This window comes from Trachymyrmex septentrionalis, unplaced genomic scaffold (genome assembly GCF_001594115.1).
Source record: "Trachymyrmex septentrionalis isolate Tsep2-gDNA-1 unplaced genomic scaffold, Tsep1.0 scaffold77, whole genome shotgun sequence".
Lineage (NCBI taxonomy): Eukaryota > Metazoa > Arthropoda > Insecta > Hymenoptera > Formicidae > Trachymyrmex > Trachymyrmex septentrionalis.
Window position 1 is genome coordinate 235255 of NW_017305957.1, and position 27345 is coordinate 262599.

The 27345-nt window shown below is 37.5% G+C and overlaps 4 protein-coding genes across 8 annotated transcripts in view; 2 read left to right on the forward strand and 2 right to left on the reverse strand.

Moving 5' to 3' along the window:
• The window catches only part of LOC108754166 (synaptic vesicle 2-related protein-like), a 5506-nt gene extending 4429 nt beyond the window's left edge, over positions 1-1077 (forward strand). The window contains exons 8-10 of the mRNA XM_018496286.1: positions 373-532; positions 661-776; positions 836-1077. Of these exons, the coding sequence (XP_018351788.1) occupies positions 373-532; positions 661-776; positions 836-894 (335 nt within the window). The 3' untranslated portion in view covers positions 895-1077. The remainder of the gene's footprint in view (positions 1-372; positions 533-660; positions 777-835) is intronic.
• Positions 1078-2227: 1150 nt separating this feature from the next.
• On the forward strand, positions 2228-18638 carry LOC108754165. Of its 4 annotated transcripts, XM_018496283.1 has the most exons (14): positions 2228-2402; positions 3347-4428; positions 5595-5746; positions 7393-7668; positions 8015-8171; positions 10995-11374; positions 12024-12340; positions 12750-12982; positions 13061-13234; positions 13679-14222; positions 14667-14743; positions 14907-14983; positions 15225-15480; positions 16004-18638. In XM_018496283.1, exons 2-14 carry the CDS (start codon positions 3381-3383, stop codon positions 18073-18075), a joined length of 5763 nt encoding a protein of 1920 aa, XP_018351785.1. In that variant the 5' UTR covers positions 2228-2402; positions 3347-3380; the 3' UTR covers positions 18076-18638. The 4 variants fall into 4 exon arrangements, with proteins under 4 accessions (XP_018351785.1, XP_018351783.1, XP_018351786.1 ...); XM_018496281.1 differs by lacking the exon at positions 2228-2402 and having other exon boundaries at positions 3094-4428; positions 16004-18637; XM_018496284.1 differs by lacking the exon at positions 2228-2402 and having other exon boundaries at positions 3094-4428; positions 12750-12973; positions 16004-18637.
• On the reverse strand, positions 9140-10533 carry LOC108754167. Of its 2 annotated transcripts, none has more exons than XM_018496288.1 (2): positions 10307-10533; positions 9140-9883 (listed from the first exon to the last, which is right to left on the reverse strand). In XM_018496288.1, exons 1-2 carry the CDS (start codon positions 10313-10315, stop codon positions 9233-9235), a joined length of 660 nt encoding a protein of 219 aa, XP_018351790.1. In that variant the 5' UTR covers positions 10316-10533; the 3' UTR covers positions 9140-9232. The 2 variants fall into 2 exon arrangements, with proteins under 2 accessions (XP_018351790.1, XP_018351789.1); XM_018496287.1 differs by having other exon boundaries at positions 10258-10533.
• Positions 18639-25775: 7137 nt separating the features above from the next.
• Positions 25776-26884, reverse strand: LOC108754155. Its single transcript, XM_018496247.1, has one exon. The coding sequence runs from the start codon at positions 26800-26802 to the stop codon at positions 25948-25950; it is 855 nt and encodes a 284-aa protein (XP_018351749.1). The 5' UTR covers positions 26803-26884; the 3' UTR covers positions 25776-25947.
• Positions 26885-27345: the final 461 nt, after the last annotated feature.

A 27345-nucleotide genomic window follows, 5' to 3' on the forward strand; every position in this document is an offset into this window, starting at 1 on the left:
CCCGAAATTTGCAAATTAAAATATACAGTAAAAAAGTTACGTGTTACATTTTTATTTCAAGCAGTAATTTCCAAAATATAAGGATTTAAATATAACCAATTATAAATTACATTGAACAGCCACCTGTTCATGAATCGCGCGTGTAATATTGTATATTATATTAGTAAACGAGCACTTCAGCGTTTAAACGTAGTCTGTAATTGATCATATTTAAACTCTTATTACTTCACAGATTATTGCTTAAAATAAAAATTTACAAATAACATTTTTACTTAATTTTTGGAAAACTTGCTTATATTGCAGTATTCTGATTCACAAATTTCGGGACACTCTGTATAAAAGGATCTCTTCTTGCTCTCTGATTGCTTTCAGTATTTTCGGGACTGGCGGGTGGCCTGGCCTCGCTCATGCTTATTTTTCGGTTGCACCACGCGATTCGTGTAACTCTGTCGTCGATTTTCCTGGCCGCTTACGCTATCGGACGCACGACGACGTGCGTTTTGCTGCTGGAAAATTATCCCACCGCTCTGAGGTAGGTCGCGCAAAACAGAACGGCTGGCACGTTCAGCTAATCTTAGACCATCAGACGCGTTTTCTGGAATCAAATGTTTGCGGACGCGGCGATATAAAACTCGTAGTTTCTGTAGTACTAATTTCCAGAGGCACAGTGATGGGCCTGACGAAGATACTTCCCTACTTGACGCTTTTCGCGTTACAGCTCTGTATGAGGACGACCTGTCTTCTAAGTATAATCGTCGCGTCGGCCAGCCTAATAGGTACGAAGAAGCAATCGTTTGTCATATTTTCGGTATTAAATATTAAATATTTCTTGCAGGTGCGGCAATCGCGATGCTACTAGTGCCCAATTTAACCAGATTACCGATGAAAGAATAATTCGTACTTCCAGAAATGTATAAAAGAAGAATTCCTATGAACGAAGCGACTGTATTTTGTCTCAAATAAAATTTTATTTCGCGTGCCTTTCCTTTACCAATATCCATTAGCGTTGAATTTGTTAAATTGCAATTATCTTCGAGTTAGAATTATCAATTCAACCCTTTGAAGCTGACACTTCGAATCCACTCACACAATTATCAACTTCTTTTTTAAATATTCAATAATACAAATTTATATTGCATCTACAAATCTAGATTATCTTTATTAAAATATATTAATCGTTAGTAATTATTCAATCAAACCATTTTTCTTAATAGTAGTAATTACTGAAAAAATTTCTGGTTGAAATTGGACGAAGCAGAAGAATTTTTCGATTAAATTTATTAGATTATTCTAAGATATCCAGAATTCTGGTTGATATAATATGTCTAGGAAAATCTACTAGAATTTGTATTTTTACCAGAATAATTATGTCAATCAGAATTCTAGTTATTTCAACTAGTAGATTTAACCAGAAAATTCTGATTCGTTTATTTTCCACCAGAATTACTGTTTAATCCAACGGGACCATTTTTCTCAGTGTATGTTACAAATTTTAGCGTCAGAGAATTATTATCTGGTTATTGGCTCCTGTTCTACATTTTCTTAATAGATCCACACAATTCTTAGCGATTGCGAGGCTCTTCGCAGGGTTCTCCATCGCTCGGCGAAAGTAGCACGGCGAGCGTAGCACGGCGAGCTTTATGATCGGTAGCGTCATTCCGCGGCGCTTATAAATAAGGACCGCACGGTCGCGTCTTCCCGCCGCCTTCTCGTCTATTTTCGACGGGAACAGGAAGAACGCTCTCGCGAACGGTCGCGCATGCCCGCGCCTCCCGGCGCGAGACTCTCGTCTCGGCGTCGCGACGCCTTTGTAACTCGTACGTGTACTCAATACACGCACACACAGATCCGCCGTAAATACATACGGCGAATGCTCGTCACCGAAAATAATTCGGCGCGCTATCGCCGAAGTCTCGAAACGCGCGGCGTCCGACGAGCTTCTCGCTCTCGCAGCGAAGAGGCGACCTCGCGAGGTCGCGCGAGCGAATTCCCGTCGCTTCGGAGGCCGTCGAGACGATCGAGAGTGCGCCGGGAAGGTGAATCTGCGAATTCAGTTCGGTGATCGAACGAAAAAAATAAAAAGCAAAGGAGGCCGTCGTTCTCACATAGATGTAATCGCAACCAATTAATCGAAGCTCCGTCGAGAGTCTTTCAATACCATTGGTGTACGTGGGTGGTAAAAAGTAATAAAGATATTCTTAGTTTGTATTAACCGTATTTTGAAAAAAAGAACTGTATGATAAAATAAATTTTTAGAAATGAAATTTTATAATTTAAAAAAATTAAAAACGAAGCAGACCGTCGAAGGATGTAACGTCACTCTCTTCTTTGTGTTCGGATAAAGACGTGGAGAAAATTCGGACGGAGTGTAACAAAGAAATCGTGCGCCGCGTAAAACAAAGGTATTTTTTCAATCGACACAAATAGACATTTAAACAAGCGATTTAAGATTAATGTGCAGCAAATGTTACATGCTGTAATAAAATTCAATAAACTTTGATGTATTAAATTCTTGCATACGTTACACTATGAAATATCGATCGGATAAAAAAGAAAGCAATGAAGAAACTCGATGAAGCAATCATATAAAGACTAGACGGAAAGCGTAAATTGTGATGGAGAGTCTCAGTGACACATAAATAAAGAAAGGAATTGATGTTTCTTCTTTGTACTTTTTGTGCTTTTCTAACTCTTATAGCAAAAAGAAAAAGCGCGTTGGAGAAGCGGCGTTAGTGCATTCGGACCCATTACCGCGCGTTCACTTCCCATAATATTTATACGATCGGATGTTTACGGGAGGAATCAACACTTCGCTTGTACCATCAATTTATAGATCGCATTTCCGTCTGCCAGAGCGTACAGAAACAAATCTGACAACGAACATTTATTATAGTATCTACAAACATTTGGATGAAGGTATTCGGACCTCTTCGAGTAAATCAAAGTAAACGAAATATACCAGCAGCATAAAAGAATACATAATAAAATTCTTCTAATCCAAAGAAGCTCGATACGCATAATGACAAAATAAAAAAAAACAATCTTTATGATCGAATAACAATTTGAAGAAGTGTTTCGATGTTACAGCTTATTCAGTTTATTGAAATAACGAAATATAAAATAAAATTGTTCAACAGATTAAAACAAATATTTGAAGAATAAAAACAGAGTTGAAAAGATATTCAGTATGAGTATTAAAGTTATTCGAATTTTATGGATGGAATAACCGCGTGACGCCACGTTACGGCGCTGTTTCGGTAAAACCACATAAAAGATGACAGCATCGTTAAATTCCCATAGGTGTCATTCGTTGAATATTACCCATCGGATTCTGCGGAATATTTAGATCTTGCGTCTTCGCTCAGCGAAATCAATCTTCAATGGCGAAGGATAATGCCCGCCCGGCCGAGGAATCCGGTGCGTTCGAAGCCGAGAGGAAGTTCGACAGGTCGGGCCCGAGCCGCTCGCGAGATCAAAGAGGAGCTGCCAGGGTCAAGGACAAGCCCGAGGAGGGCCGACTTCCAACCCCACCTCCGGATCCTCAATGCCCGCCGGTTGCCCTCGTACGAGATCATCGCTCGGGGGCGACTTCTCGCGGGCCCGAGGAGGAAGAGGAAGATCTCGCGGCTTATCTCGGCGAGCTCGGCGCGTCGCCGTTTGAGGGTCATTCGTTCGACTACGACACCACGCCGAACTCGGCGACCTCGGCGATGGGTGGCGACGCGACCCCCTTCACCGAGGAGACGTTCGAACACCTGGACCGACTGTGCACGCTGACGGAGCAGATCCTGGAGCTGCGTACCCGCAGCTCCGAGTACTTTCGGCGCGTGCGAGGTCTGGAACGTGCGAAGGTGCAACGAAATGCCAATCGGCGGCTGGAGATCGCTCTGGCGAACGGCGAGGAGTTGCATCATGATTTCGTCGACGAGGATACCGGCTTCGCGGAATCTCTGCTGGACGCGATGCTGTCGAACAGCCGAGACGCCGCGTCCTCGACGCCGAGGAGGAACGAACGCTTGAACGTGCGATCATCTGCTTCATCGAGACAACGAAGCCGATCGCTCGCGCTGACCGACCAAAATCTCGGATCGCGCCTGGTCGAGCAGATAGGTGAGATCGACAAAAGTGCCGAGAAGAACGCAGGTCGCAACGGCGGTCCGAAGATCAGCAAGTGGACCAGGGTGAAGGCGGCCTTCAAATGGGAGCGCGCGTGTACGAACGATCTCGCGGATATCGCGGAATCGGACACGCCAGCGACTACGTCGTCGACGCCGACAACGAGGTATCTCCGAATTCCAGATGCGAACATCGCCGGAAGCTGGAGCACCGGATCGGCTCTGTCGCCCTGCACCAGCGAAGTCTCCAGCCCATCCACGCCGATTGGCAGAGTATCGTCCACGTCGTCGTCCACCGACGATGTGTTTGACGGTGAGAATATGCATCTACTGTTTTCACAAAGCGTCCTCTAAAGTAGATGCTGCATTATACATTCATTAATTCAGAGGCAATTTGGTTTAGGATAGAAATTTTGAAACACTATCGGGGTCGTTTTAAAATGAAGGGTCTTCGCGGACCAAGCTTCAAAATTGTAAATTGATAATAGATATATATAAAAGCTTCTGATTAGCTATAAGCAGATTTTTGCTTAATAGAGGATTATCGAAATATTTAAGGCTCTCGTTCGTTCATTATTACTATGGTACATTGTGACGTGAGAAGCGAGAAAACAAAATAAAACCTTGCAAAATATGTTAATATGGAAATTGTTTTAATGATAATTTTGGAAGAGATGTTTTAATGACTGCGTTCAACAGAAAAAATAGCTTTGCCACTGTTATAAAATTCTTTAATATGATTGATTTTGGTTCCTTACTGAATCTAAATATATCAACCACTCATATTAAAGAATTTTACAACAGTTGTAAAGCTGTCTTCTCTGTTGAATGCAGCCAATAAAACAACACAATTCATAAAACTGACTTGTAAAACATACCAAAAATTCTCTTTTTGTTTCATTAATTAATAAATAATTATCTATGTGGAAATGAGTTATGCATAATGAAAAACGAAAGGAGCTAACGAAATGTCAAATTGATAATATATAATATATATTAAAATAATATTTATTTCAATATAGGATTTAATTTCTCTCCGAAATAAGAAGATAATTTTCAGTACCTATATTTTTTAACTATATTCTTCTATCAATTACAAATATTGTTTTCTTAAAATATTTAAAATTATTTTTTAAATATTAAAAAATATTTTGAATATAATTTGTAAACATTTTTATTATGTATTTTCTCGCTTCTGACGTCACAATATGAAATTATAGTGATGAATGAATAAGGATTTTAATATTTTAAAAGTACGATCTTAAACTTGATATTCTATTAAATATATTCAATAATTAATGTATTGAAAATATAATACAACAACAAGGATATATTTGTCTTCTTTTATCAAAATATCACAAAATGATAATATCTCTCTATATAATAAATAATATAATAAATCAGTAATTTTGAGTCTTCCTATAAAATAAAAGGAGACGATTATTCTAATAATAATATAATAATGATACATCTTTTTAGATTCGCGCAAAAATATCATAAACTATCCGGACCGACAATCGTCTTTTGTGAAGGATGATAAAAAAAAGGACGATCCAGATCGGTACGGTCGATCGCTCGATCGCGACACTTCCGTCACGGAAAGCGCCGATTCCATAGAATCTCCTAATGAGGTAGTTATATTAAGGAGGAGTAATATTAAGATGGAGAAATTAATTGTAGTATTCTGCAAATGTAATTTTTATTTTACGGAATTACGTACCGCACTCAAAAAAGTGATCTTACAGTTATAGCGAAAATGATCTAAGTACGAAAAAATACTACTAAACAGTTAAATTTTTAGCAAGTACTGCGATATTGGATATATATATTGCATCTAATCATATAGATGACAGAGATGGAATTTAGATTTGTGCTATAAATTCTATGCATATGATACGTAATTTTTTATTAGATACAAAAAACAGTGATCATTCTAGCTGGAGCAGCAAAATATTTTTTTGAGTGCACATTGCAATTTGTTATCACAATGAAGCGGCGTTCATTCGCGTCATAAGAGTAGCAGTTCGATAAGAACAGCCCGCAAAATTCCTTTTCCGCGACACGCGTGGCATACAAGTGCCGACTTAAAAATATCCACGGCAACATGCGTGCACGACCGCGCCCGTTGAATTTCTTTGATCAGCGCATCGCGAGCGTATCCGTTAAGACAGACGGTTCCATTTTAAGGCGAATTTCTTCAAGACAGTCCCCTGGCTAAAATCGCACTCGTATAACGTCCGTAGATGAGATTTTGGAGTAACCAAGATTTTCGAGCAACCAATTAACAAAGCTCATATCAAACTTAAGCTCATATAATTACTCATATAATTATTTTGATGATCCAACAAAATTATTTTCGGATCTAGATCTATCTAAATTTGTAAGTATTTCAGCATTCTTTCTGTGAATTTGTTTCTTCTGTTTCCAAGTATACACTGCTAAATTTGTAGTATTAAATTATACTTATATTCAGAGAAAAAGACATAGTAGTAGCAACTATATAGGAGACATCTATACAAATTTAATATGTAGAATTAATGTACACATAGAGAATAAACTATTTTACAGTTATTGTAACTAAAACTGAATAATTATAAAAGTAATTTATTAGTTCTTGTAATTATTCAATTTTAGTTTTAAGTAAATAATTAGAAAATTATTTACTTTAGTATTATAATTATAAAATAGTTTATTTAATTATATGTATATTAATTCCACATATAAAAATTGTAAAAATTATCACTTATACAGTTGCCATTATAAAAGATGGTTCTTTTTTTTCTCTGAGTGCAATTTCAGTTATTTTTAATCATTTCTACAGATCGCCTTTATTCCTACTCAATATGTCGTTAATTTAACTAAAACAACGGAGTTAAACAATTTAACTCAAGAAAATATATTACATTTGACTCAAATTTAGCTTTTACTAAGTGCATACAATAATATGGACGTTGTTTGCTTTGAAACAATCTACAAAAATGATTTGCATCTTGATATATATAAAAGTTAAAAATAACAAAATGTTATTTAATTCAAGAGATTAGGTGCCATTGCTCTTTTGAGCATATCTAACAGTACAAAATGTTTTCGGTACTTTCATTTAAAATACTAATTCATTTATGACAAATATTACATGTATTACAATGAATGGGCATTATTTGTTATTGATTACTGCGAAATTCGCAGTAATGAAAAATGTATTTTTTGTTCCAAACAAAAGAATAATAGGAATTTTAATTTTATTGTTACTTTGAAATTGTTATGTTCCTTCAATCAGGCTAATCGTGGTAAACCACTAATTCGCATTATATCGGATACGGATGCGACAATGCATGCTCCAAGCGGAAGCGGGAAGGATCCGGAAGTGTCGCTGAAGAGGCCGACTCCAACTCTGACAATCACGATACCATCAAACGAGGAAGAAATCAGAAGTTTGTCTTCACCGGAATCCATATCTCCTCTTCCGTCGAGCGCACAGGATTCCGGTGGAAGCTCGCCGCAACGCCCCAGGATGCGGCAGGATATTTTGAGCCTGAAGGAATTCAAACGACAGGTTGGACGAGTGATTTGCACAAAATTCTGATGTTTACAGTCCCGTATTTTCATAATTCCTGTTGTCACTCTTAAATACAATATATATAGAATCGTCGCGTCAAGTGATCAATTTCATATACTTAACATTCGCTCAAAACGGATTTTTTTCTTTCTATCTTCTACATTGGATGTGTCGCTTGCGACATTTGGACAAAACGCACTGTCTTTGTGCACGTAGAAAATAATGCTTCCTACGACCACGTAATAAATAACCGTTTCCTCTGAATTCCGCAGCGATGCTTTCTCTTGCCAAATGATTGTCGCGGACGTCGTCGTGACACGTATAATGTGATGTTTGCTTCCAGTATTCGACGATCGAGGAAGCGGTAACGCCAGCGCCAAAGATACAACAGCAAGATTCGAAATGGAACAAGGTCAGACGTGCTTTTCTGACAAATGCCACTTTCAGCGTTCCTCCAAGTCCGATTAGAGTGGTCGCAGCGCAATCGTTCATGAACGATGGTAAGAATTTAGTGAAGCTTCCCAGAAAACGCGTCTTTAAACCAACATACATTTTGTGAATTCTGAGCTAGCATTAATCTCTGAACTAATAACATTAGGAAATGTATGTATTAATCGTGAAGAAGCTCTATCCGGCAAACATTAACCATCCAAGTAACACAATTTATTGGCAAGACATTGATTAAATATTGGCATGTATTGGAGATATATTGGGCCAATGTTATGTCAATAAATTGCGCTACTAGGATAATAGTAACGTTACATTAATATTATAATTTCCTACTCAATAATATAAATATAATACAACACACGTAACAGTCATAAATACATAATAATGTTATAATTTTTACTCAACAATGTAACTCTTACGTACGATATGTGTTGTATTACATTCATATTGTTGAGTAAAAAATTATAATATTAATATTACTACTATCTAGCAGCACAATTTATTGACACAACATTATAAAACGAAAAATTGTAACGTTGTTATAATTTTTTGTTATGTTATGGCTAGTTCATGTTTACTGGATATTAATGCAAAAAAACTTAATTTGTAATACAATATATATTCTTGAACTAAATCTTTTTCAAAAGCCTAAAATAATTCGATCCCTACAATTTTAGAGTCTCGTTTCAACGTCCAGTAGGTTTACAACTGATTCTTGTCAAGTCTTTTACACTTTTGTGCCATAAATCTTTATTTAAAAGAAACATTATGTACGTGTATCCAATCACAAAGGCGCGCGAAGATAAACGGCTCTGTTACACATTTATTTCTGAAGTTTGAAACAGAATTTTGAGGCTGACTTCCCCGAATTGTTCGCAATTTTAAGATTGCCTGATTAACTAAATTAAATAATTAATTAAAAATTAATTGATTGAAATTAATTATTAATTATGGAAATGAAATTAATTATTAACTGATAATTGGGACCAATTAATTGAAAATGAATTATTTTGTTCCAGTCATCAATTCTAGAATTCACGTCTAGAATTTGTTTAACAAATTTATATTACAATATATTATTTATCTATTTCTCAGTTCCATGTTTTTTGCGCTACTTGTTCGAACTCTTCAGCTTGACGATACATTTCTCCAGGTACTTTAATAAATCCATTGTTTTTTTATGGTTAATCTCTATCGCTTCCTGCGTCGTTATCTCATGTGCTCTCAGAACTGTTTCGCGAAACTTGGCGATCTCTTCGAACTTACGACGCGCTTCCTCCTTCATCCGATCGAGCATTTTTGTCGCTTTATCCGACTGTTCCTTCGTGCATTTCGTGAGATCGAAAGGAAGATAATGTTTGCGACATACGGCGAGATTTCTCTCCGCGCTCTCTATGCAGATCGACACGTCACTTTGCAATTTCTTTAACATAGACGCTATACGCTTCTCGTTTGAACCGATCACTCGTTCCAGAGCGTCAAAAGATCGTTTTATCTCGTCATTAAGCAGCAACATCATCTGTCGCATCCAGCTGCCGTAAGAAACGTCTAATTTCATCAGTTCGTCCAGTTTCTCCGTCGTCTTCTTAAAGAGATTCTCTAATTGAGTCGCACGAGCGGCTCTGTTGCTATCCAAACGATTCTTTATGTCGTTCGTAATTAATTGCGATTCATTGTCCACGAATTTTATCAAATCCTTAATATGAAGCTTTAAAAATTGTCGTGCCTTTAAATAATCGTCACTGGCTGTAATTGTTTTGCACTAAAATTTATTACGCTTTATGAGAAATTACATTAATAAATAATAATATTATATATGTTAAAAATTCTAAGATAATTTTTTTAGAAAAGAGTTTCGCTTTTACAAAACAGTTTTATTAAATAATCAAACATTTGAGTTATAATCTCTTAATTTTTTAATATTAAGAGAGAGAGAGAGAGAGAGAGAGAGAGAGAGAGAGAGATAACTTAAAGGTCAGTTAATTTTTTTTAATAACACAAAATTATTTTGAATAAATTATTGAAGGATTTATATAAGAAATAAAATTTTTTAAATTTTCACTTAACCTATTTGCACATTTTTGTTAAAAAATTTGAGGAAGCGTTTAATTAACAATTAGATAATTTGCCATTTACATTAGGCTTTGGTTTGGAAAACAACTTTTGATAGCAAATTTGTTCGAACGACGGACATTGTTCAAGTCTCTTTTGGTGTTGCTCGGAGGTTAAACGAGTTTTATTTTCAGACCACTTGATAAACTTGCCGTTTTGTGATACTTTATTACTGAAGTGAAAAACGGGCAACGAATTTCTCGCAACATTATTCAGAATTTGACAGCCTACTTGAAAATTTTTTGACAACATGCCAGTTGCACATGTGTCACATGCTCTTGTCAAAACGAAACAAAAATAGTAACTGTTGTACCGGTTATGCGTACATGACAAACAAAAGACATAAGTCTGATTTTAAAAGATGTTAAAGTGTATTCAATGGAATTAATTAAAAAAAATGATAGGTAATTTTCAAATTGTTTTGTTGTAGCAAAACAATAATATGATAAAATGTAGCACGATGACAATAATGACGATAATGTAACGTTAAAGTTACAAATCAGACTCTAATTATTATTGCTATTAAATTCATTTCGCGAGAATAATTTCAATATAATATACGGATAGACGTTGCTGTCTTTTTTTAAAATCAATGTCTGTCATCAAGCTTCTATAAGCTCTTCCATCTCTCTAGCTTTAAACTCCGCTTGAGAAACACGACTAATCTACCTGAAAGAACCGCGAAGATTCTCTCTTAACTCTTCTGCATGTTTATTATGCGCTTCTCGTTGCTGCATAAAATGTCTTCGTTGTAAACGCAGATACGCGCCGAGCTCGCAGCCTTAGCGAAAGCGTCGAGGATCTCGGTAAAACCGTTGCAGGTATCAACAACAACGGCAACCACTATCGGGAAGCGCGCAGGGATTATCAGGCGTTGCGAGAGAAGTTCGGTGCAGAGTTTCATCGGAAGCTGATCGAATGGGAGCGATTGAAGAGTCCGCAGAACATTCGTAATGGCCTGCCGTTGAACGAGGAGCGTCTCGCGCCCGAGTTTAGGAAAAAGCTACAGGATTGGAAACGAGCGAAGAAAGGTCGTCGGTCCAGCGCGGCTATCGAGCAGCAACGCGTCAGCCGTCGACGGTTGACCGACTGGCAGCTCTGGCGCTCTTCCTCGTCGAAACCTGAGCCCAGATGTTATGGCGTACGTTGATCTTGCGAACATTTGCGTGAAAAATAACAAGTATTCTGAGAAAAGAGAGGGCTGCCGGATTAAAGCTGTAATCTTGTAAAATTTAAGACGATTTATTGCCGAATATCGAAATCTTCATCCTTTATGTGCCCATATCAGACTAGAGATTGAAATCGAGATTGAATTTATAATCAATCCAAAGAAAAGAACCAAAGATATATAAGATAAATATGACCAAAAAACAAGCAAGTGTAGATAAAAAATTAAAAAATAATATAATTTATTACAAATTAATATTTATTAATTATTTTTTTATTATTTCTTTATTATTTTTATATTTTTATTACTACATGTATATTTGCTCGGTTTATTGCCATTACTTTATTATACTGTGTTGCATAATATTAGCTTGACTTTCTCGTTTTAAGAAAATCAAGTCTTCTAGTAAGTTTAATGAAAAATTAAATTTCACTACACGAAAACTAAACTTTGCTTTGATTCTAATAATCTTCTAATTAAGATAGAAGATTAGAAGCTATTTTTAATCGAAAACTTTGCGCATCTAAAAGATCTCTTTCATATTAGAATTAATACGATCTACATGCCTTTTTTCTGATTTGAACATTTCTGAATATTTTTTTCGATATTTTTCGCACGATAGAAAAATCAGAACTCGATCGGCTCGCGCGGAAGCTGCGCGAGTATCGGCAGCACGGGGAGCTTCGGGAGCGATGGGAAGCAACATCTTTGCGAGGATTTCATCAAAAGAATGGAGGCATGGAGGAGAATGAGTGAGGCCTCATGTCGAAGTGGCGAAAGACCGAAATCACCGATGACAAATCGTGTTGCGTCTGACATTGACGAAACGGAGTTTCTTGCTTTGGAAAAGCTGCTTCTGCTATTTGGGCAGAGAACCAAGAAGGAACTTCGAGAGAGCGATGCGAAGCAGCTGAATGATTGCTTTGATGGTGATTCGAGGTATGAAAGTTCGAACGATGTAAAGAACATCTGAGAGATATCACGCTTTTTCATTATTATGACGTAACACAAATCTGTACCGTAATTAACGACCTTAAATATAGCTTGCAGGAATAGTTCCAAATCAATTTACATATTCCTGGACAAACATCGCTATCTCTTTTTAAATCATTCCATATGTGAATAAAATAGATTTGCAATTATTTAAAATGATTTTTAAATTATATCGCTACGTTAATGTTTTATTTAAAAATGAATAGTTTTATAATAAAAGTTTGCATTATCTAAAGCAGAACTCCACACTCATTATTTGGTACATTGAGTCCTAGTGAAATGAAGTAGTTTTCACATGATGATAGAATTAGTTAATTATGCTTTGCGAATTACTAAGCTTTTCGGTTGATTCAAGATTCATGGCTGCGTCTCGAGGCGTAAATTGTGGTAACGAAGTGTTGATTCGCACGTCTGTCGGCTCTTACCGTTTCGAGGGTATATCTCGAGAATTTACGAGGAAACTGTACGACTGGGAGAAATACCGCGGAATATCTCCGAGATCTTCCACGTTTCGCCTTTTGGGGCCGGGCTACACGCCGTTCGCGCAAGATTCGAGCAAAGTTGCATTGATAGAGCCAAGTACGATGAGTAAGATTAAGTAATTTTGAAAAATTTGATATTCCGAAATAACAATTGCTAAAATATTGTTATTCCGTAATTCTACAGGCAAGAATCATACATATCACTGGACTCTGAAGCGATCTAAATCTGACGGTAGTGTCTTCGAAGGCAGCCTTCGCGACGAATCATTTACATTACGTCGCTCCGCGAGTCTCCAATCTCTTACTTCTGCAGGCAAGCTCGAAGACGATAATCGGATAGATGTTTTACCGGTTCCTAGTAAGTACACTATTCTACTAATGTGATCTGTCTTTAACGTCTTTTATGTTTTAACATTCTCAAATAATCTTCCGAGTAACAATTCAAGGAATACACCAAGTCAAAAGAAAGTTAAAATGATGAATTTTGGTTACAAAATTTGACTGTTAAAAATTAAAATAAAGTTATTTTAATTTTTTATTGACTTCTATATTCCTTGTAAAGTTAACATTATTTATTGTTATTTTGACGTCAAAATAAATAACATCAGTTTGCTACCTCCGCTTACATTAGTTAATTAATTTTTAAAAGCGTTGTTTCATATCTTTACTTAATTACAGTATAGTTTAATTTTATAAAATATTATATTTTAGTTTATTTATTTCTGATTTATCTAAACCATACCTGTGCTATCATTTAATTTTTGATCAGTTACTAATAATTTATTGCATCCATTTGTTGCAGATAATTCACAGGGGATCAAAGATCCGGAGGATACAGCGGTAGAAGATTCCGAGCCAGAGGCGATGATTGTCGACATCGAGGATGTTATTGAAGAGACTGCCAGTCCCTTGGCAGGAGTACAACCTCATCAAACGCCAGTGTACTCCGTCGCAGCCAGCGAAACTACTAGTATCGCCGTTCCTCTTGGCACAGTCACATCGAGTCATGAACCTTCGCCAGTATTCTTGGTCAAGACCGAAGACGATGAAGACGATGAACGATGGAATATCGCGAAGATTGGCCTGCAGGCTTGCTCGAGCGAGAACAGTCCGAGTCCAGAATACTTCCCGGTATCTGAGGACTGGTACGGAAGAACCTCGTTGGATGATGACAAGTCGAACTGGGAGTCGAGCTGGTGCAAAGAAAGCAGGGAAGACGACGATTCCATAGGATGGACCGAGAAGGCGCGACGCTCAATTCCAGATTCCGGCGATTCTGTAAAGTCTGACCGTTCAATTGGATGGAATCGAGATATTTGGGATGAATCGGGTGATGAAACAAATAGGTAAACTTCAAATCAATTTCTTTAAGCACACGGAAAAAACGGTTTTGCTGAAGTGTCTAAAAATTTAGCTAAATCTATTTTTCTAAATTCTTTGGAGTGGAATCTCACTTTAAAGAGTAAAAATTGAACTAGTCTTAAAAAAGATTAACTCAATTTTCAATCTTTAAGAGTAAAATTTTACTTTTCAGAGTAAGTTTTCACTCTAAAAATTTTAGAGAGTAAATATAGATTTAATATATATAAGTTAAACTATAATCAAAATAAGTATATATTATATTTCATGCTCAAATTTTTGTAACATTGCTTATGTTCGAATTTTCTACATAATTATTTTGATGGTGAAATAAAATTATTTTCAGATCTGTATTTGACTAAATTTTTAGCAAAATCGTTCTTTTCGTGCAGACTTGACAATCGTATAAAAAATTGGTAATGTGTTTCCAGAGATTCGATGATTCTCGAATCGCCTTCCACATCGATCTGCGAAAATAAAAGTGATACAAGAAAAGAGGATTTCTTCGGTAAAGTATTTCAGATGTATATCAATTTTTTTCAAGATAAAGTATTTAATTACTTCTTTTATTTTACGATATATTTTAAGTTTATCAATTTCCTATAAACCGTGTTGTGTAGAAATAAATCGAAGATATATTATTTTCCCTATCTTCCGATATTCTATTTCAGAAAGTGACAACGCCGGATCTAATCACTTTAAAAGTCTCGAAATCTCATCGACGGCTTCAAATGCGGAAGAATTTATGGTACATTAAAAATTAAAATTCAATTTTATTTTAATCTTATTTTTTCATGTTTTCATTTCGCACGTTTATTTAATTTTAATCATTTTCGCACAAAGCATGAATAAAAAAATTGCCTATTTACGAAAGTTGCTTATCGCTCAGAATTCGCAAGACATTCCAGTCACTGCGTCGAAGCAAACTTTTTGGAAAAGTAAGTTTTATCATAACGCAATTGAAATTAGAGTCCTGTCGGTACAACCAGGACCCACCGCGTACGTGCAAGGGGATGGATGAGACGTATAAGGAGAAGCCCGAGGATCTAGCAGACGAATCTTTGAACAATGAGCGGACGAGCGATGCGAAGAATCTCCAAGATGACGAAGATGATGAGAAGACCAAACGGGGAGACATAATTCTCAGCGCAGAATTTTGCGCTTATCAATTAACAAAAACGGTACCGTCTTCAGTTTATCCCGATTCCAAGGAGACTTCATCAAAGTTATTGAATTTAAATTCAGGCAAGTATATATTCTTCTTTAATTCTTGTAATTTCTATTTATTGTATTAAGGATACATGTGTCACATTTCAAAGCATTATTAAAAATATAAAAATATCGTAGATTGTTCTATTATGACATTTTCTAATATTACATTTGATATCTAATGTAAAATTTAAGCATAATTCTCTTATTGGCTTTTTTACCTAAGATTGAAAGATAGTAATTGATTACTCATATGGATTAAAAAGCATTGAGCAATAATACTTTTAATGCTTAAAATAAATAATTCATTATCGTCTTTTAGTATTAAATTGGCTAATATTAGATTTTTGTAAAAATAAACCATTCCTATAAATCAAATTATTTGTGGTTTTGCAATTAATCTTATGACCAACATTCTTTGATTAATATCGGATCTGTTAGTTTTCTCTTTTAGTTTTTTTTAATTAATACTTTTAGCTAAAATCACAGCTAATACATTCTTAACTTTGTATCTGTTTCTCTTACAAGAATATCATGAAAATTCTTTTCTCGTATATAGATGATAACAAGGATACATCGGAATGCCATGGCGTTGACAGTGAAAGCGAGGCTTCAGCACATTATGAGAGTTGCGGTTCACCCGAGTTGCAGACCGATGCGGATCGGCATTACGAAATTCTCACGTTTAAAACCGATACGTGCGGCAATACAATGGATAATCGCTTGTACGAGCCAGTCGATTATCACGAAATTCACAGCTCCTCTTCTGACAGAAGCAACCGCATAAAAGATATTTGTTCATCATCGAGAGTACCAGAAACGAAAAAATCAAATGTCTTAGAAACTCCGAGAAGTCTCTTTATCGATTCGACCATTCAGACTATTCCTGTAACAGTCTCTAGGAACAATGAAACGCGCAGTTTGGAAAGAATTCTGATCAACGAGGAGACCTTGAATAAAATAATTGTTCCTACGGCGTGCACGGAAAGTGGGACGAAATCTACAGAAAGAATTCGAGATTATTTCGGAAGAGCAAATCGTCAGAATGACATCGCGGCCGTCAATAATTACACGTCTAACAAAATGATTCGCGATCACCAAGTTGAGTGTGTCAAGAAGGATGGTTCTTCTACCAGAAACGTCTTCGTGAAAACAAAGCGCATGATCTTCAGCCCGTTTCGTCGATCGGAAGATCGACCGTCTTCAAGAAAGCAGAGCGACAGCTCCGTCGATGATCGGCTTCCACATTCGTCGAAATCCAAGAGCAAGTCGAGATCGGCGTCGCCGAAATTGGGCCGACAAGACGCTCTACTGCGCGTATCATTATCGCTGCCATGGCCGCTGCGCTCTACGTTGAAAGAGAGTGAGATTTTCTCTAAAACCGGGTCCAGAAGAAGCTCGAGAAGCAAGATGGAAGATGCAACAACGACCCAAGAAAAAAATTTGCCATGCGAAGAGAACAACGTGGATAATAAGAGACTGAACGGAGAATCAAGTAACAAAGACCCACCATTCATTGATGAGGATCAAGAAGAAATTCATCAGTTAGATACAGAATTTGCGACAATGAACGCATGCTCGATCGGGAATACTTCTGCACGAGTTTCTGAGCAACTGGAGAAATCAAAAATAGCAATGCTCGAACGGGTTCAAGATGCATGCCGAATGCGGGGCAAGTTAAAATGTAATCAGACACACGACGATGGCGAACGCGATGAAGTCAAGTGCAGTCAAGTGCAATTCGAAGGGAAACACGATGTGGAAAGAAACCGTAGCCAGAAGCGAGAAGAGGGACGGCAAGAGGAGGTGAAATTCAGCCGGAAACAGAACGAAGCGAAGCAGCAAGACGAGAATCATCCTAGATGCGACGCGGTACCGTCGGACTTGATGCACAAACTTAGAATACTTTCGGATGCCGCGGCGAAAAGAGAAGGACGAACGATGACAGCGGAATCCTCCGTGATCAGCAGTTTGGAATCACGTTCTTCCAGGATAAGACGAGCCAAGGAGAGCTTTCTGTCTCGGCGAGGCGGTCCTTTCTGTCGCTCCGTGATGGAACCGACGGATGCTGCCTCCAATCCTGAAGATCCTTGGAAACGGACGTCGACGACTCGGATATCGGCAAGAGAAATGTCGAGATCGAACGAGATCACAGTGACTGCTTCGAGTTCGCAAGAATCGAGATATGCGAGAAACCATACAGAAACGACGATGTTGACCGTAGAGAACGAAACCGTGTCTTTGGGCGAAGACAAGGTCGACGTTCGAACGGATTCGCTGGTGAAATCAGCAAGTGCCGGAATGATCAACGTGGATCCCGATACGTTCGATCGGCTAGTCACGGTCGATCGCGGATGCGAATCTCTGCCGAGAGCCATTGCGAAACGCCGCGACTCCTCGAGCTCGTTAGCGAAGATCGTCGGGAAGTTGAAGCTTTCGCGATTAATTCGTGCCCGGAACGTCGACGGCGGCAACATGAGCACGATCACGACGTTGTGTAGGCAGAGTCTGTTGATAGATATGCGAAACAATCCCAGAAATCAAAGTAACGAGCAAGGGATTGAGGATCCAATCGAGGATGATACTGACGACGAACATTCGGATGAATCTTGTAAAACGATTCACGAATGAATCAATCTGTTCTTTAATCGAGATTATATATTTATGTAATATTCCAGATGTCTGTGAATTTTTTTTAAATATGGCTCTTGAAGTTTGCTTTATTTTATAATAATGAAAAGATATTAATCTTCAGTAATAAAGCCTACAGCAGCCTATACAAGCGAATTAGGAAGACACGCGTAATTAAATATTTTAAGAGAACTGTACTTGCTAATTAAATCGTATGCGCGTGCTTAAACGTCAATGAAAAAGATGATACTTTTAATTTTATTAGCGAAGAAACGCTGTAATCGATGTTAATCATCTTGCAAAGTTAAAATGCAAATTTATAAATTCTTCTACCAATTGAATATCAATATTTAGATAATTTATTTATTAACATGAATATTAATGATAATTATGCACTAATGATACAAGTTATAAGCGATTAAAAGAACAGAACTCGTGAATTAATAAGTAACAAAACAATTTTTATATTCATAACAGCTATTTATAACAAAATACTTAATTAAAATAAAGGATGAGCATAAAACAAGATCGAGGAGGGAGAGATGCAATTGACAGTATGGTCCAACTTTATAACACAGTATTTTTATCAGTTCTTTGCTTATAATTTTTTTTCGATACCAATCAGTATGGATAAAGTAAAAAAAAATCTGTATGAGCAGTGAATGGTGCATCAGTTATTGTGAGTATATACCTCAGTTTGAATCCTATTTAGTGCTTATTAATAATATAAGATGGAAATCAAGTTCTTCTATCCATATAGTCAAAACATCAAATGTTTAAAATAATTAAGGTCGTCCTATATGATAAAATAATCAAGTCAGTAATGTTCAAATTACATATCCAATAATTATACAATAATTCGCATACCGCAATAATTAACTGCGTTGGTTCATAAAGTTGGTTTTCTTTCTACCTTTTATTTTATCTTTTGATTCACGGAGCCGGAAATATAATTCATTTTATTCTTTTCGTCAGCGTAACTAATTCTATAAATAAACACACAAAATGTATCAGTGGCTCGTATCAAATGTCGTGAGAATCTTGCGAATGGATTCATATTTTCGATAGAATGATTCTATTCTATTCTAATTATTACACTAAAAGAAAAATGTATTTTATTTTAATAAATAATCGTTTGAATAATATTAATATAACATTTATTCACGGAAAATAAATATTTGCTAAATTAATAAAAAATAAAATAGTTAAATGACAAATTAAATAGTTCTTATATCAAATAAATATAAATTTACATTCAGTGAATATTCATATACAACTGGCATTATTCAAACAAATATTTATTAAAATTTAGTATATTTAGTATTTTTTACAGTGTGTATATTAAATTACGCGAAATTGTGTGTGTTTTTTTTTAAATAATGCATAAACACCGTGTCCCCCGTTTTTCGTCCCGCAAGGAAGAGTAAACACAATGAGACGACGGTTACGATTCTGACCGGTGTTTGATTAAACGGGATTAATGTCCCCGGGGCGATCTCAAGTGGCGAGGAGAAAGCGAGCGCGTGTCGTAAGCGCGTGCCTCCCCGAAGTCGCCATGGCTCGATTCTTCCTCACCCCTTCGTCGTCCCACGTGCGTGCCCTCGCGAGCCCACTCCTTTGGTCGAGCCGACCCTTCCGCTGCTATGACGGAAGCCCTTTCCACGTGGAACTGGGAGAGGATCGAATCGTCGAACCGTCGCTCGATCGCATTAAGCGGATTTCATTCGGCCTCCAAACGATCATGCAAACAAACCGCTCGACTGGCGTCAGCGACTCATTTTCAGTGTGCTTATCGTACAAAGCGTAACGACGATGGGACTGCCATGGGAAGGATGTTGATCTCCGACGAATCAACATCCCTTGGGATACCGGGGATGTAAACTCGCGTTTACGTTCTACTGCGTTTTAATTTTCTTCTTTACATACGTGTCTCATAAACGAAACGTTCAACCTTTTTTTCGCAAGGAAACAGCGCAAGGAAACATTTATTTGTGATGATACAAGTTTGTTTGAGTGATTCATTGTCAAAATGAAAATTAATCCATTTCTGTGATTAGTTTCAAAGTAGATGAAAAATATTAACGTATGCATTTAGTAATTAATAAAATAAATTTGAATCAGGTATAATATAATGTTTTAGTTAAACTATTTAACTTCAATGTTTTAATTAAACTAGTAACATATGAATAGAAAATTTAAAAAATTAAAATAAGGCGATTTCGATAAGAATTATAAAAGGAAACATATTTTACTACATAAATATTTCTTTAGAAGTAGAACGATATTTTGTCCACATCTCTTGTGTATCCATTGATACTTAGAGATAATCGAGGATCGAGGACATTAAAAAGATCACGAGATATTGTATCTTTTAGGGTGGGGCTGAGTATGCTGGCTTGAAACGCGTTTGGGAAAAACGATCGCAGGTACAGGATCCTTCACCGATTTACGATTTGAGACGCGCGAACGCAGGATCATCGACATAGGGCACAATGGGCGGTCGTGTTGCTCATTGCCTTCTCCAGGATCGAGCTGTCCGTCTACCTGCGTCTATAATCCGGAAGCGTTCGCAGGAGCACGCACGAGTAGGCACGTTGTAAGAGATATTACATCGTGGGATCGCGCGATGCGATTTCGTACATCTCTCGTACGAAAAGGAGATCGTTCCGAATCCCCTTCTCTTTCTTCTTAGACAATACACCGCGATCGACTTCCGTCGGACCACCCGGATGGGACTGTGCGACGATTTTACAACAGATTCCTGTGATACTTTTTGAAATGGACTTGGAATTACCTTTTGCATATATTGATTAATTTTCTATTGCGCCCATACATTTTGTTGCATTACTAGAAAAGTAATAAAAATTAAAAATGGGGTTGCAATGCTCAAATTTTGAAAACCCATGACATTATAATTGAAAATATAATTGAAAGTATGGAAAAAAAGTGATGCTATGCATATTTACTATTCTAATTAACACTAAAAGAGTCGACGATATCCTGCTAAAACTGCTAAAAGTTGGTAATTTTCTATTCTTATTTTCGATTAGTTATTAAAAATTATTTTGATATTATGTATCGTTACTCTCTAAAACTTTTAGAATGAATCTTACTCTTAAAAATTGAAAATGAATTCACTCTTTATCAAGACTTGAGAGCGAGATTCCATTCCGAAGTATTTAGACAGTAGAATTATTTGTATTATATTATATTCCCTTTTTTTTATTATTCTATATCGTATATCTAATACAAAAGAAAAACAAAATTAAAGTAATTAGCAGAGCTAAAATAACATTATCAGCGATATTAACGTTAAAGCCTTGTTTCAATTCAGAATTTTAAAAGTTGCTAACTTTGAGAGTTGCTTTTCTATCAACACAGCGATTTATATAATATAATGTTCGTGACTTCTTCTGCATCTAAACAATTGAGAGTCTCCGTTTATTTATTTCTTCATTTCTGCCTTGCAAAATGGAATCGTTTTCCTCGTGAATAAGCTTGAGCGATCAGTTCATCGAATGTATTATACAGCAGATCCGAGTTTGAACAAACCGGCAGAAGTCACAGAAGGCACGTTAGTCGCGCGAGCGAATGGCAGCGAAAGCTTGTCGGCGAGGAGCAGCTGATTTATATCCATCGTGGTCGGGGCACTCCGAGTAATTCCGCTGCGACGGGTGCACGAGTAAACGTACTCGTATATGCTGTTTATCTTCGCCCACGTGGCGAAGCTCATTCTATCACGTGTCTCGATATCCTTCAGTTCCGAGATTGATTAAAAGCGCGAAAATATTTAGATCAAACAATTGTTTGACTTTTCAAAATCGAAAAATATTAGAAGGGTTGTTAGCTTTATTTTTAAGCGTTGTTTGTTTAGAATATATATTTCTAATATATTTAGAATTTACATGACATTCTTACGATTATTACACTGAAAAAAATACTAAATTTTAATACAATAAATATTTGAATAATTTTAAGTAAATATTTACTAAATGTAAACATATATTTATTTGACGGCACAAAAATCATTAATTTGATTTAACTATCATTTTTTTTATTAAGTAAATATTTATTTACAGTAAGTATTTACTTATATAATATTCAAAGAAATATGTATTAAGATTTAATAAATATTTTTCAGTGTATGTTCTTTAGCTTTCTGAAAAAATATAAAAAGGTTTAAAGAGTCTCCTTTCTAGAGTCTTCAATTAATAGATCCCAGCGCGGTCGAAAGAACAATCCCATCGACCAAATGGAACGAAACGTGCATTTCCGCCGCATATTTCGTCGCAATCCCTAATTCCAGTCACTTAGGTATCTCGTCCATAAATTACTATTCAGTCTGTCCGGCTATACTCGCGAAGAACGGGACCAAGGAGCCAGGAGGAGACACACAGGTGCTGTGTAGAGACCAGTGCGGGGGCTGCCAAATGCGCGGTCTGCACCGACAAATTTCGACCGGCCGATCGTGGTTATCGTTTGATCCGGTCGCGAGATTTCGCTATCCCGACGCTTAATCCTCGTTGGTCGTCTCGATTCCGATGCGATGTCGGTCGCCCGATTCCAATCCCAAGGACCGAGATATTTGGCTGCGTATTCGGTGCGCGCGTTAGACCGTCTCTCAAGTAAAGCAATCGCCAAGATCAGACAACAACGCGGCGGCGTTTGTCCCTTTATCCGCCTACCCTTCTTTTACGCAACCCCTTCCCGTCTGATAGCGAAAGTAGCCACTGGCTGCAGTCGGGCTCTCCTTTGTCAGAAAACGAAGCCTGCTGACAGAGCGAAGGTGGTAGTCGACTCCGCAGAATTAATCGCCTCGGGGAATATTTATGTTCTCTCGTCCAAAAGGGCCCTATGCCATCGCTTGTCTCCATCTCGCTTTTTCTCCCACGACAGTCCTCGGATTCGGTATTCCTTCTCCTCCTCCATCGTGGAGATCCTCGCGGTTAGATGCGACCGTGAATCGGCGCTTCGCGACGATCGCTTACGCTAGTCTGATCTTATCGCGATGGAGACCGCAGCGGGGGTGAAAAAATGTTAAATGCCACGCGACAAAACGTGAAACGAACATAAAACGTATACTAGAGTATAATTAATTTCCTGAATATTTTAATTATACAATTAAGAGAAATAAATCTATTTTCGGTCAAAGCGAATCTTAGTGGTTAGATATTTCAGAGCAAATTTATATTTTTTCGCAATAAATAAAATCTTAGATTTACATGAAATTATTAATATTCTTTTAAAATGCTTATTAACATCAAAAATTATTAAATAACTTATCAATTTAATTTGTGATATTACTACTCTAATTGAAGAAATTGATTAAATCTGAAAATCTTATATCAAATGTGTTATTAATTTTAGTTTTCACAGTTCAGAAATTATGAACTTTTTAAAATAATTCTTATACATAACATTTTAATATTTGAATTTAATAATTTTCGTATGTATTCAACACAACAATTTCTGTTAAAGCGAAACTGTAACTAAGCTTGTTAGCTTAGTTATAACAAATATGTGAAATATGGGAGGAAATATTTTTATTTTCCATGTAATAAAGCAATTGGCAAAACACGCTTTTTCGGGAAAAGGGATGTTGCTGTTCAAGTTAGCACTTGGAATCTACTTTTCTCGTCATTCCGATAGAAAAGGACGTTCGAATGTGGCGGTTTGCACACGGAAGTTTGCTCTATTCCCCAAATAATGTTAAACGCGAAAGGGCGGAGGTATTCTATTGTCACTGAAACCTTGGTCGGTTTATGATTTTCCAACAGTGTTTATTTAGACGCCGCATCTCTTCTTTTATCAATATTTCCCAAAACATTTCATATTTATCTAACTTCTGCGGTATCCAGAAGTTCACGTTTATATGTTTTCGTACGCGAAAACTCAGAAGCGGAACTGAAGCGATCCACTGCCTTATTTAATTAACTTCCTTAATTGTTTAATTAATTTTTACAGCATGGAAAAATCACTATAAAGTAAGGTGATACAATTTCGAACATACATATAATTCTAAATGAAATAAGATATGAATTCAATTTTCAGAGTTCAAGTTTAATTTTTTCCTGTTTGATACTCTTTAGTATCCTCGACACAATTAAAGAGTTAAACCTCAAAAATTAATTGTACGTGTTCAAAATTGTACCACCTTAGTGGAGCTGAAACACTGTTATATTTTGAGAATACAATGGAATAATGAATTATAACAAATCTTACTCAGGAAAAGCTGTATATAAGAATTAAAAATAAAAGAATTAAAAATAAATCCCCGTCTTATAAAGGTTTTAAAGAATAATTGATTCGGGAGGTTTCAGAAAGTTCTAGCGCTCTTACACGTTAATGCTAATAAGTACTTGTTTCGCGAAATTTGAAAGTTTGAAAGAAAAATAGATCGAGAATGTGTAAGATGCACACTCTGGACGCGCGACAAGGAAGAAAAGGAAGGAAGGAGTCATCGCTGAAGGAAGAAGTCTGCAGGTTCTCAAATTGCGATGAAACCGGGCACCGACGCGTCGCGCGGGTTTCATATAACGACCGGACCACCGATGGCGGTGCTGCCCATCTCTTTTACTTCTTCGACGGATACTCATTCATCCATCGACCCCGACGCGTTGCCTGATTCTTGCTCGAAGGAGTTGCATGCACATACGAAAAATGGATCGATATTGACAAATAATGATAACGAGTCTCGAAAACATAAACTTGAAAATATGAGAAACATGGGAAGTTAGATAATTGAAATAATTTTGAATATATTATGTGTGATATAACGCGGTCATAATTATTTAAAGATTAATAAGGTAATACAGCTATGTAATAAGATATGTAAAACTATATTGTAGAACAGTTATTGTAGAATAGTTTTATTTTGTAAAAATACATCGCTTTTTCAGTCTCGCAGGTAGTATACCTATATGCTGTATTAAAAATAAATTATAATATGCACAATTCAGCGGACGATATAATACAGCGCTTACGGTTAACTAATTTAACGGGCTATAATACAAAATTTACAGATATATTTACACGTATCGCTAATATTGTGTACGAGATCGTTATTATCAGTTATCACACTTTTCGGTATTATTTATGGAGGTTCTATGGATATGAAATAGTCACAAAGATGAATTTCAAAATTGTTGAAAGTATAAAATTTGTGGAAAAATATTGATAAATATTATCAAATGTGATTTTAAAGCAATAGATACAAATTGACGAAATGATGACTCGTTCGACAATTTGTCAATTACATATACAGACACTTTTTTAATTTAAAGGCACATGTCTCAGATGCGATAATTATTAGCCTATTAAAATTAATAATTGTCCAAATCATTATACTAGATCTATCGGAATCAACCTACTGGATTCTATCTTTCTGATCAAATAGTTTTCATGCAGAACTTATAACTCTGTCATTTTATTCGAAAACAGTTTTGCTAAAAATTTATGTAGACACAGATCCTAAAATAATTCTGTTAAACTATCAAAATTATTATGTAGGACGTTTAAACTGGTTGCTAAAATGTTAAAACTTTTTATAGCATTATTTGAGTTTCCTACATAATTATTTAGATAATCCAAGAAAAAAAAATCGTTTTTAATTATTTTTAAATCTGTATCTATCTAAATTTTTATACATCAATAAAATCTTCTTTTCATGTAGCTTGGATAGTTTTAACTTCGATCGTGGTTTAATAATGTCTAGAAAAAAACTCGCGAATCACTACTCTACAGAGAGAAGTACTCGCTGACACTCGTTAGGTCGGCTTTTTTTTACTTGGCGAACTTGACTTCCGGTATCGCGGCGAACGAACGCACTCCCTCTTTCTCTTCTTCTTCTTCCTTCTTGCGTCTCCCTCTTTTTTACTGCAGCAAGTCGTAAAGTGCAGTGATGTAGGATTGAGCCATCTGCAGCGTCTCGTATTTCGATAACTGTCTATCGTTGCCCAGGGTCGGCAGATAAGCGCGCAGCCTGTCGAACGCCTTGTTCAGATTCTGCATCCGCCTCCTCTCGCGCGCGTTCGCGGCCAGCCGGCGTTTCCTCACGATGGTTGAGTTGACGTACTTGCCCCTCCTACGGGAATCGCGTCCGCCGGAAGTGACGTGCGCATTCTCCGGATGATCCGCGCCTCCGTCGCTGACCTCATCCGCATCCTCCTCACTGTCGCCGTCCAACGTTCTGTCGGACAGACCGCCGCTGCTGGAGTTGCTGATAATGCTGCCATGGCAGGATCGCGTTTTATCGGCGTCCAGGTTGATCGTCTCCTCGACGTCCTCGCGCTCGACGTCCAAATTGATCATCTCTTCGGCCACGAGGTGGTCCACGTGCAGCCGTTTGTTCCCGATGTTACTCAGCCCGATCATCGATCCTCTTCTCGTCGTCATGTTTCTCTTGTCCTTGATGGTCGAGCCCAGTAGCCGATATGTCGGCGCACTGTTAATCGTTTCCGGCTCTGAGGAGATCGACAACGTGGTAGCGGGACTGACGGATCGCAGACTGGCCGTTGGACTCGGGGTGTGCCAGCCGTCGCTGCAATTGCTGCTGTCGTAGACGAGGTTGTGCGGCACGGTGAGGGTGCTGACGGGTGGCAGGCCAACGGCGGTCTTACTCGTCGTCTTCGCGTAATTCAGGTCCAGGTACGCGCAAGCGGGCACGAGCGGTTCATCTTCGCGCGGCGGGAACATGTATCCATAGCGAAACATCTCCTGCAGTTCCATAGCAGGATCTGCGCGTTGGATCGATGCACACGACGATTCCACGTAGACAGCGAAGAATAAGTCTTTCTTTTCTCCTCGATTAAAAAAAAAAAAAAAAAACCCTTTTCACTGAAACTCCGCACTTCTTTCAACGGGATGGAGAACAAAGACACCGGCCTCCTTTGTTTTTCCGCGGCCTTGGTGCTCTTAACTGGATCGCGATTGAGTCGAACGAGATATCAAAGAGCACGATGATACTAAAATCGACGACAGTGGAATAGGACGAACCCGGATGACTTTCTCGCGCGTCGATCGATTCTCGTCCAGTCGAGCCACGGGGTGGTTCTGAAGTCGGGTGGACCGGAGCCGGGATATTTATGCGTTCGCGGAGCGAGGCACCCTCGCGTAGCACGTGCCGGGCCACCAATCGTGCTCGAGCACGGTTCCCCACTTTGCGATTGGTACCGGGGCCCCGGACCCGACTGGACTGGGATACGCGAGCGGGGGCCGCAACAGGTGGCCCGGCGCCTCCGTCGTACACGCACGATCTTCTCGCACATGGAG

Excerpts from the sequence above, each read along its gene's own strand:
- LOC108754165 (XM_018496283.1), top strand. The coding sequence starts at position 3,381 with ATGGCGAAGGATAATGCCCGCCCGGCCGAGGAATCCGGTGCGTTCGAA. Across the intron at positions 7,669-8,014 it reads TGAAGGAATTCAAACGACAG|TATTCGACGATCGAGGAAGC; the intron begins GTTGGACGAGTG and ends GTTTGCTTCCAG. Across the intron at positions 13,235-13,678 it reads AGATGTTTTACCGGTTCCTA|ATAATTCACAGGGGATCAAA; the intron begins GTAAGTACACTA and ends CATTTGTTGCAG.
- LOC108754167 (XM_018496287.1), bottom strand. The coding sequence starts at position 10,485 with ATGTTGTCAAAAAATTTTCAAGTAGGCTGTCAAATTCTGAATAATGTT. Across the intron at positions 9,884-10,257 it reads TTTCCAAACCAAAGCCTAAT|TGCAAAACAATTACAGCCAG; the intron begins GTAAATGGCAAA and ends AATAAATTTTAG.
- LOC108754155 (XM_018496247.1), bottom strand. The coding sequence starts at position 26,802 with ATGGAACTGCAGGAGATGTTTCGCTATGGATACATGTTCCCGCCGCGC.